Source organism: Equus caballus, chromosome 17 (genome assembly GCF_041296265.1).
Source record: "Equus caballus isolate H_3958 breed thoroughbred chromosome 17, TB-T2T, whole genome shotgun sequence".
Taxonomy (NCBI): domain Eukaryota; kingdom Metazoa; phylum Chordata; class Mammalia; order Perissodactyla; family Equidae; genus Equus; species Equus caballus.
In genome coordinates, this window is record NC_091700.1 from 37275168 (window position 1) to 37286765 (window position 11598).

The following is an 11598-nucleotide window of genomic DNA, read 5'->3' on the forward strand; positions in this document are numbered from 1 at the left end:
CAATCCGGAAGTCACAGAAGTTTACAATCTAAATGACACAGAATGAAAAATAGTTGTCATAAAGAAACTCAACAAGTTACAAGAAAACTGATGATGATGGTGCAATGAAATCAGGAATAAATTAACGAACAGAGGGAATGCATCACAAAAGAAGTTGAAACTATTAAAAGAACCCAATCAGAAATGTTGCAGTTGGAAATCACAATGGATGAGATAAAGAAAAATCTGGAATCTATAAGTAAGAGAGCTGATATCACAGAGAACAAAATTAGTAATTTAGAGGAGAGAAATATAGAAATGCTTCAGATGGAGGAGGAGAGAGAACTAAGATTAGAAAGAAATGAAGAAATTCTCTGAGAAATAGCTGACTCAATTAATAAATGCAACGTAAGGATTATAGGTATTCCAGAGGGAGAAAGGAGTGGAGAGATTGTTTAAAGAAATAATAGCTAAGAACGTCCCAAACCTGGAGAAAGTGCTGGAATTACACGTAAATGAAGCCAATAAAACACCTAATTACATCAATGTAAAAAGACCTTCTCCAAGGCATATATTAGTAAAACTGGCAAAAGACAACGACAAAGAAATAAGACTAAGGGCAGCAAGGCAGAAGAAAATAACTTACAAAGGAGCCCTATCAGACTTTCAGTGGATTTCTCATCAGAAACCTTACAATCTAGGAGAGTAGAATGACAGACTTAAAATTCTGAAAGACAAAAACTTTCAGCCAAGAATACTCTATGCAGTGAAAATATCCTTCAGATATCGAGGAGAAATAAAAACTTTCCCAGGTAAACAAAAGCTGAGGTAGTTCATTGCCAGAAGACACCCCCTACAAGAAATGATCAGGAAGGGCCTCATTGAACAAGGAGATGAAAAGACAGACAAAATCAAAAAATCACAGCTCTCTATCAGAACAGGTTAGCAAACACTTATATTATAACATTAAAGATAAAGGGAGGGAAAAACATCAAAAATAACTATAATCACTTCATTTTAATCACAAATACAACACAAAACAGAATAAGCTGGGGCCAGCCCAGTGGCACAGCAGTTAAGTTCACACGTTCCGCTTTGGTGGCTTGGGGTTCACCAGTTCAGATGCTGGGTGCAGACCTACGCACCACTTGGCAAGCCATGCTGTAGCAGGCGTCCCATATATAAAGTAGAGGAAGATGGGCACAGATGTTAGCTCAGAGCCAGTCTTCCTCAGCAAAAAGAGGAGGATTGGCAGCAGATGTTACCTCAGGGCTAATCTTCCTCAAAAAAAAAAAACAAAAACAGAATAAGTTGTGACAACAATAACTTACAGAAGAGGCACAGGATGGAACCTGCTTAGACTAAGGAAATAAGAGGCTACCAGAAAATGGATTATCTCATCTATGAGATCTTTTATACATACCTTATGGTAACTACTAAAAAAAATCAGAACAGAGACACAAATGATAAATAAAGAGAAAACTGAGAAAACCATCATAGAGAACCACCAAACTGAATTGGCAGTCTGAAATACATGGAACGAGAAACAAGAGAAATACAGAACAACTGGAAAATAAGTGATAAAACGACAATATTAAGTCCTTGTATATCAATAACCACTCTAAACATAAATGGATTGAATCCGCCAATCAAAAGACACAGAGTGGCTGGATGGATTAAGAAACAAGACCCAACAACATGCTGCCTCCAGGAAACACATCTCTCCTCTAAAGACAAACACAGGCTCAGAGTGAAGGCATACAAGATGATACTCCAAGCAAATGGCAAACAAGAGTGAAAGCAGACAATTATCTTTTGCCATACACAAAAGTCAACTCAAAATGGATTAAAGACTTGAAGTTAAGATGTGAAACCATAAAACTCCTAGAAGAGAATATAGGCAGTACACTCTTTGACATCGGTCTTAGAAACATCTTTTTGAATACCATGTCTACTCAGGCAAGGGAAACAAAAGAAAAACAAACATGTGGGACTACATCAGACTAAAGAGCTTCTGCAAAGCAAAGGAAACCAGGACAAAATGAAAAGACAACTCACCAACTGGGAGAAAGTATTTACAAATCGTATACCCAAGTGGTTAATCTCCAAAATATATAAAGAACTCATACAACTCAACAACAAAAAAACAAACAACTTGATCAAAAAAATGGGGGGGGGGGGGGCCAGCCCAGTGGTGTAGTGGTTAAGTTTGCACACTCCACTTCGGTGGCCCAGGGTTCGCTGGTTAAGATCCAGGGCATGGACCTACACCACACATCAAACCATGCTGTAGCAGCATCCCACATACAAAACGGAGGAAGACCGGCACAGATGTTAGCTTGGCAACAATCTTCCTCAAGCAAAAACAGGAAGACTGGCAACAGCTGTTAGCTCAGGGCCAATCTTCCCCACCAAAAAACAAAGAAAAGAAAAATGGGCAGAGGATCTGAGCAGACATTTTTCCAAAGAAGAGATACAGATGGTCAACAGACACATGAAAAGAAGTTCAACATCACTAATGACAAGGGAAATGCAAATCAAACTCCAATGAGGTATCACATTACTCTTGTTAGAATGGCTATAATTACCAAGACAAAAAACAAATGTTGGAGAGGATGCGGAGAAAAGGGAATACTCATACACTACTGGCGGGAATGCAAACTGGTACAGCCACTATGAAAATAGTAAGGATATTTCTCAAAAAATTAGAATAGAAATACCATATGACTCAGCTATCCCACTACTGGGTATTTATCTAAAGAACATGAAATCAACAATACGAAGAGCCTTATGCACCCCTATGTTCACTGCAGCATTATCCACAATAGCCAAGATGGCAGCAATCCAAGTGCCCAACAATTGACAAACAGATAAAGAAGATGTGGTATATATATACAATGGAATACTAGTCAGTCATTAAAAAAGACAAAATCAGGGTCAGCCCAGTGGCCCAGCAGTTAAGTTCACATGTTCTGCTTCGGTGGCCTGGGGTTTGCCAGTTTGGATCCTGGGTGCGGACCTACACACCATTTGTCAAGCCATGCTGTGGCAGGTGTCCCACATATAAAGTAGAGGAAGATGGGCAAGGATGTTACTTCAGGGCCAGTCTTCCTCAGCAAAAAGAGGAGGATTGGCGGCAGCAGTTAGCTCAGGGCTAATCTTCCTCAAAAAAAAAGAAAAAGTCGGCCCATTTGCAACAACACTGATGGACCTTGAGGGTATTATGCTAAGTGAAATAAGCCAGACAAAGAGAAACACTGTATCATTTCACTCACACATGAAAGATAAACAAACAGGTGGACAAATGGAAAACATTAGTGGTTACCAAAGGGGAAGGGGGTTGGGCATAAGAAGTAAAGGGGCACGTATACATGGTAACTAACAAATAAAGTATAAGTGAAATTTCACAATGTTATAAACTATATGACCTCAATAAAATAAATTTAAAAAATAAGCATACTATTTATATTCAAACTTCCCACAGGGCATGATTTATTAGATATCCATACACTTTGTAGACCTAACAATTTTTGAAAGCTTACTTTGTACCAGGAACTATGCTAAAATCCAGCCATTATATGGTACCTGTAGGCGACTTGTCATATCTTGACAACAGTTGCTCATTGCTTGAACATCTTCATTTATGCTTTCAAGTTCCTGAAAAGGAGAAAGAAACATCAAACATTATATATATCAAATAAATTTCTCTTCTGTTAGCCAAAACCTTATTTTCATCCCATGATTTTTTTTTTGCCAAAGCATGACAAAAGATCCCATATTTAAGACTGGAAATGATTAAAAAGAATAACATCTAGTGTTAGAAAAGACGTAAAGAAACTAATATATTCTTTTTAGAGGGTGTAATAGGAAATGGCAAATTGATTAATAATATTAATACTTCTTTATTCAAAAATTCTAATACTAAGAATTTATTCTAAAATATTTAAACAGATGAGTTTGCAACAGTATATACACAAGGATGAATAACACAGAGCTGCCTAAAACAAACGGAAAATGTGAAACATTTCCAACCACACAATGGAAATCTGTGCATACATTAAGGATGATGTGTGTGCCTATATGCATGTGTGGGTGTGTACACATATGTTTATTCACATGGAAAGATGTCTATTGTAAGGTAAAAAAAAGTGTTATAAAACAATACATATAACATCCCCATTTTTTAGAAAAATACATATATATGTGCTAGGATCATAAGTAATTGTTCTTTCTATTTCTGATCTTACCAAACTTTTATATAATGATTTGCAGCTTTTAATTAATAAAAACAAGGAAATTTGAAAACTCAATAAACTAACAATAGTGCCTCTTCCTATCTTGCTGAAAGTCACCACATGTTAGATCATGTCAAAAATCCAATAATTTTCTCAGTAACACTCTCTCCCTATGTATTTTCACCTCCAGTCCCTTCCACATAAGTATGAATTTAACTGGTCATTAAGTCCTATCATTTATACCCCTAATATATACATCTTCTCCATTTCTTTTTTACTACCCAAACAGCTACTACTTTAGTTCAGGTCAATTGCTCTCTCTTCCATGGAGTGATAAAATAAGGTCTTCTAGAGGTCTCCCAGGCTCTACACTCTTTACAAAACCATTCTCTAGACTTCACTGAACCAATCTCTTATACGAAAATACAGTATCACAAAATCACTTTTAGCTTCCAATGGCACTATTATCTTCTTTTTCCCAATTCACTTCGTGTCACACAACAGAAAGATATGCGAGGAAGGAAAGTTTCCGTGGTACACAGGGTCTTACTGTAATCCCGTTCAACACAATGCCCAGACCTTCAGAGAAACATGACAGCTTTATGAAGGGATGGCCCATCACAGGGCAAGAGATAAGAAAGCAGTTAAGCAGAGCTATAACAAAATGTGAGTATGAACCAGAGCTGGAAATCACAGATAAGAATATGAGCATAAATCTTAGTTCTAAAATAAAGATTTTTTCCCTTCTGTTTATAAAGTACTTTGAATTATAAAAATCATAGCACCAGATATTTTCAAATGTTACTCTCTATATTTTACTATAAATATGATGTAAATCAAATTATTAAACTAAGTCCTAAACTGCTTTGAGGTGAACAGTAAAAGCACCATGATTTCAATATATCAATTAATATCCACAATAGCAGATACATAAAACTAACTAATATCATCATTCCCTTAAATTTCACAGTATAATCTAGTAAGAAGAGCACTATGACATTATCAGCCAGCCTGGTCAAGAATAACTACTCCTAATACTTACTTTACTATCATAATACAGTAAATGGATTTGATTTGTAAAATAACAGAAATTACACCCCTTAATATATGACTTAAATGCAGAGATTTATTAAATTGTAATTCAAGGGCCTTTAATTTAAAGTCTTCATTTGAACTTAGGGTAACTGTCTTCTTTTTTTCCCCAATTAAATAAAATTCTAGACTGTGAAATATAACTGGAGTATAATAAAACTTTTTAAAAACTTTTTATTATGGAAAATTTTCAGAAGCTGAGATAACAGGAACGCCTATGTACAGATCACCTGGCTTCAACAATTATAAACTCGTGACCACTCTTGTTCCATCTCTCTCACTGCCTGCTTTCTACCTTTCTCCCCATCCACTTTTTGAAAGAAGGGAGCTCCCTTCCCCCATCTGACAAACTGAATTATTCTGAATTTCAGATATTATATCATTTCACTCATAAACATATCAGTATCCACCTCTAAGAGAACTCCAAAAAAACCCCATAATGCCATTATATGCATCTAAACATTTAACAACCATCTCTTAATACCAAATATTTAGTCAGTGTTCAAATGTCCCCAATTGTCTCATTTTTTTAATAACTTGTTCAAATCAGGAATCAAATATGATTCACAAATAGTAATTGGTTGATATTTCTCTTCTTTTTTTAATCTATAGATTCTTACTCCTATTTCTTTTTCTTTTTCTAATAATTTACTTGTTAAAGAAACCAGTTCATTTGCCAGTACAGTTCTCAATATTCCAGATTTTGCTGACTGCATCTTCACAGTGTTAACATACTCCTCTGTCCCCAGGACTTCCTATAAACTGGCAGTTGGATCTAAAAGCTTGATTATACTCTGATTCAAATTTCTCGCAAGAATTCTTCATAGGTGGTGTTGTATACCTAATTAAAAGTCACATATATGGTTGTTCCTCTTTTTGTGAGCTTAGCAGCTAGTGAAGGCCAATGGCTAGATCAGTGGTTTTCAATCAGGCAATATTGCCCCCTAAGGGGGTATTTGGCAATGTCTGGAGACATTTTTGGTTGGAACAACTAGGGAAAAAGTGGGGCTATTGGCATCTAGTGGGAAGAGGCTAGGGGTGCTGCTAAACATTCCACACTGCAGAAGACAGTCCCAACAATTATCTGGCCCAAAATGTCAACACTGCCAAGGTTGAAAAACCTTGAGCTAGATCCATAAATTCAAGAGTGGCTGCAGAATCTTCTATCATTTCTTCTTCCTTTATGAGATGGAATATTCCTCTAAGGAAAAGTCTCCCCTCAACAACTGTATGTAGTTGGTACAACACACAGGATAAATGCTTGACTCTTTCCTTTTATTTAGCAGTTCTCAAAGTAACAAGTTGGTTCCCTTATATCCACCAAAGATAACTAATGAAGGTTCTGTTGGTTTTTAGTATCATTATGTCTTCATGACTTAAACATTTTTGATGTGTTTCAGTCCACTGAGTTATTCTTATTGATGCTCAAACCGTCCTATCTTTGGCCAGTAGAAGCCTCTTGAAGTTAGCTCCAGTCTTTGTGATACTTTCCCAACAATCTTAGCTAGCTTGCTTGCTTTCTGGTCCTGATAAGATTGTTCCTTTCAGTGGGAAACGGTGGTGTTTGGAGATCACAATCTGGATGTGCTCATTGCTACTAACTTTCCTGTTTTTATGAATACTACTAAACTTTTCTTTCAATCTTTAAGATTATTAGCCTTCAGTCAATGAAATCCTACTAAACTGGGTTAAAAATAATCTGTTTTTATTAAGGACTCATTGAAACCACGTATAACTCAATACAACTCACACAGAAATATTAACATAGTTAACAATATATTACACAATAAATAAAATATAGCATAAAAAATAAAATTCATTTTTACCCTATGGTGAGTAGACTGCTCACTCAAGTATGATGAATCATTATTTGCGTATTGAAGTATTGATCTTAACTAATCTGAAAATTTCATAATTTAGCATGCAGCAAAGTAACTCAATCTTAATTTCCAGTGGAGAAGTGGTTATCCAACAGAGGTTTATTCAATGAGGGAATATGTCTACTGGAAAAACATTCAGAGAAATGTTTTTTTGTTTTGTTTAAAAAAGCTAAAATTCCTAAGAGAATATCCTAGAACAAATGTTATAACTTTCTAAGAAGCCACATCATTGGAGGTCACAGACACAGAAATCACACTAATCTACAAAAGACCTAGATGCTTCTGGAGAAGTAGTTACATTTTCTATTTGAACATGGTACATGAACAGCAAATATGTCAACCTAATCCATAAAAACACTTCGCACAGAGCCAGGTAGATAGTAAATTCTCAACAAATACCAAATGAAGAGAGTTTACATACTTCCTTCACTTCCTTGAAAATGCTTACAAATTCTTCATTGATGGCTAAACTTCTGCGTTCAATATCTCCACGTAAATTTCTTCGAGTCCGCAAACTATTTTCAACAAAAAAGCTTGAAAGTGCCTTGAGAGCTTCCAACATCTCCTACAGAAGTGATAATAGAAGAAAATTATTGGACCAACTTTCAAATGTTTTCCTACTCTCAAGTCAAAACTTAAACCATTTTCAAATAATTTGTTTCCATTAAACAATTCAAAAAATACTGGATGACCTTCACATTACTGAACAGTAACCTTATTTCTGGAACACAATAAGGACATACTTACTCGCGTATTGTGGCATATATACAAGGTTATTCACTGTGGAATTTTTTGGAATTGCAAAGATTGGAAATAACCTTAATGTTCATCTAAAGAAGACTGGTTAAAGGAATTATGATACATCTATTTTTAAAAGGTAGAAATTCTTTATGTACTTACACAAATCTTTATGTACTTACATACATGCAATATGTGAATCCATAAACTATCTTTGGAAGAATATATATAAGAAATAAGTACCACTGGTAGCCTCTGGGCCAGGAACTGAGTAACTGGGAGCAGAACTTAAAGGAACTTAGAGAGGAAGGCCTCTCTGAGATGACTTTTGAACAGAGGCCAGAGTGGTAGGAAAGAGGCACCCATGGGGGCAAAGCCTTCCACAGGCAGATGAAGCCATGAGTACCAAGCCCCTACAACAGCAGGCCAGTGTCACTAACACTGTGGGAAACTACTAAAGGTTTTAAGCAAAGGAGTAATGTAATATGCTTTATATGTTTAAAAGTTTATTGCAACTTTGTGAGGAGAATGGATGGTGGAAGGGACAAGAAAGGAAGCAGGTAGGAAGAAAGTAAAAGGAGCCAAGCAAGATTTGACAGTGGCTTAGACCAAGACCATAGCATTGCAGATGAAATGAAAAAAAGACATTTCAAAAAAATTTTTTTCAAGTTAGAGTCTCTAGGATTTGTTAATGGATTGGATGTGGGATGTGAAAAACACGACAGGACAAAAATTACTGCTACACTTCTTGCCTACATGGGTAAATGGGCTTTTCTTTAGTAACAGTAGGGGCAGGATCAGCTTGGAGAAAAATCAAAAGTTCTGGCCATGTTAAATTTTCATAATGTCCATCAGGTATCCATTTCGAGGTGTCCTATAGACAAGTGATGGTATAAATCTGGAGCTCAGGAGAGATGTCAGGCAGGGTTATAAATGTGAGAATCATCACGCTTTTTGCTATTTAAAACCATGAAAGCAAGAGGTTCTCCTACAGAGAATATGGATAGAGGAGACGGGGCAGAGGACCAAGCCCAGGATATCCAATAGTACCCTAACTCCTGCAAATATAAGTTCTTACATCTGAACTAACCAGTATTCTAACAGGCTTACCTGTCCATGTTTTGGTTACAATGTTATTCTGAAATATTGGATGTATTGATAAAAATAGTAAAGCTATTAAAACTCAATTTAATACTTAGAGCAAAAATACCTGTACAACTACAAATAATTATTATACCAAAAAGAAAAAAACCCACAAAATAAAGCTGTTTCTTTCGACTGCAGCCTTGAAATGTCCTAGTGCCTGGCTCAAAAAAAGTAGTCAGGAAATGGTGAATGAACAAAAATCACATAGACTTAGGTGCAAATAACTCCACCAGTTACTGGTTATATGACTTAACCTAGTTACATGCTCTCCATACCTCATTTTTCTCATGAGTAAAAAGGACATGATGTTAATTTATGAAAGCATCCAGTAGCTGCCTTAAAGAGATAATAAATGTCAATAATAGATACTTTAAACACTTAATAAACTGTATGATAAAATTAACACTTAATAAGAAACAGTAAGTGCCGGGCTCAGTACTTTCCCCGGATTCTCTCACTGAACCTTCACAACAATCCTGAGAAAGTTACTAGCAGTACTCCCAATTTAGAAATGATGAAACACAAGCTGACAGAAGTTAAGCGACTTACTTAAACCATAATGCAGCAATGTGGTGGTTTTATATAATAAGTGGTGGCCCCAGAGCTTGTCTTTCTTAATCACTTTATTATGTTATTTTTTACAGACTGGAGTCAAATTCTCATTGACAGCTTATTTTCAGTTACCTACAAATTTATCTGTAAAGCTCTCACTTCTACATACTTTTTCTTTATGCTACACTGGCATGACCGATTTACCCAGCGACTCGGTGATGGAGAAGAGAGAACCGGCTACGACGGGCGCTGGAAAGTGCAATCTAAGTTTCAGGAGGTACTTGGGAGAGCATGTGGACAGTTTACCTTCTAAAGCCCACAAATCATACGCAGTGCTTAGCAAACAACAGAAACTAGTAGATACTATTCCATCTGAGCCAAAAGCAGGCAGTATTCTTTTGCGCTGCCAATTATTTTAGCCGCTGGCACTTGTCAAAGGAAATGCTCAACTATGCCTCGCCCTGTTCTCCTGTCCTCCTAACCCCCGATTCGCGTTGCCTTATCTGGTAATTTGCTCCTTTCCATCTGTTTCTTGCTCCTTGCATCTGCCCCGTGCTCACCTCTCCTCTCCTCTCTGCCTGCTCAGACCCTTGAATGCCTCCGGGATGGGGCGATGCCACCATCTGCCTCCGGGATCCAGAGTTTTTGAGGAACCTTTTGAAACAGGGGTAACACCCAGAAAACCTCCTCGCTTTCCCAAGGGCCCCTCGGCCTCCCCTTCTCACCCGCCCCGCGCCGGCAGAGCAGTGGGTCCCGCGAGCCTGGGGTGCCCTGCGCGGCGGGGACGAGGGATACGGTGGTGGGTCCGGCACAGACCGCCCTGGGCCGTGCTCGGCCCCGCCAGCCCCGATTACCTTGTCGTTGTCCAGCCGCGTCTCCAGGATCTTATGCAGCTTCCGCGACAGCGGGTTGCTGCTCTGCGCCGAGGTGCCACCTGCCCCATTGCTGAGGCCATTGGCAGCCCCGGATGGGGGCACTGCGACTACTTCCCCGCTGCCCTCGGCCATGGCGCCGCCAGCCCCGCCCCCGGCTCCTCTGCGGCCACCTCAGCCCCAAGCTGGGACCCACGCCGGCAGCGCGCGTAGTGCGCATGTGCGCAGCGTGCCGCGCATGCGCCCTCGGAAGGCTCTGCCGGGACAGCCGTCCAGCCAGGCTCGCAGAAGCGCGAGGTGGGGGAGGAGTGAGGGGAGGAGGGGCAGGACCGCAGGGCCGGAGGAGACGACTGGTACGCGAATTCGCCAAGCGGTCCGAAATTGGAATCGGATTTCTAGTTTGGCGATTCAGATTTATGGGATTAAAAGGATTTCGGAATCCTGAATCTGTGAATGTTTGAGCTAAGCATAAAATACACCAAGACCTGTGCCTGGCATGTACGTTCAATAAAAGTTAATTCTAATTAAATTCACTTTAAGGGAATTGGGGGTTTTTTGTAAAGTATTCATTGAACGCCTATTATGCGCCAGGTACTGTGGTAGGCACTGGGGGACCTGTATTACCTGCCTCAGACAAAAGAGTTAATAAATGTTATCAGATTGTGGTGAGTGCTCATAAGGAAATGAAGTAGAGAGAGAGAGTGACGGAGGGAGGGACCTACTTTACCCAGGAAGGTCTGGGAAGGAGTTGACATCTAAACTGAGACTTGAAGGAGAATCTGAAACATGGGGTGAAATCATTGCCAGGTAGGAGAAAGACAAGAAGGAACGTGGCTGTTCCACAGAGTGGCCAAAGCCAGTGTCGCTGTAGAGCAAGGAAACGGAAGGAGTAACAAGATGAGAAGTAAAGTTCAGGAGGGTCTAGTGACAAACATCGTTATTTTTTTCTTTCTTTTCTCACTTTTTAAAATTTGGATCAGGATAAAATCTCTGAACCTCTTGTGAATTATTTTTCTGAAACATTAACCATTTAGCTTTTGTCCTTAATTTGCCTCATTTTGCGTGTATATATATATATGAAGAAAGTTCTGACAAAATCACTCA

At 38.5% G+C, this 11598-nt stretch overlaps 1 protein-coding gene across 1 annotated transcript in view; it reads right to left on the bottom strand.

Annotated features, from left to right (window-relative positions):
- Nucleotides 1–10760, bottom strand: part of COG6 (component of oligomeric golgi complex 6) — an 83266-nt gene extending 72506 nt beyond the window's left edge. Inside the window, exons 1-3 of the mRNA XM_014732056.3 lie at nucleotides 10477–10760; nucleotides 7608–7751; nucleotides 3565–3636 (exon numbers count right to left, since the gene is read on the bottom strand). Of these exons, the coding sequence (XP_014587542.2) occupies nucleotides 3565–3636; nucleotides 7608–7751; nucleotides 10477–10629 (369 nt within the window). The 5' untranslated portion in view covers nucleotides 10630–10760. The remainder of the gene's footprint in view (nucleotides 1–3564; nucleotides 3637–7607; nucleotides 7752–10476) is intronic.
- Nucleotides 10761–11598: the final 838 nt, after the last annotated feature.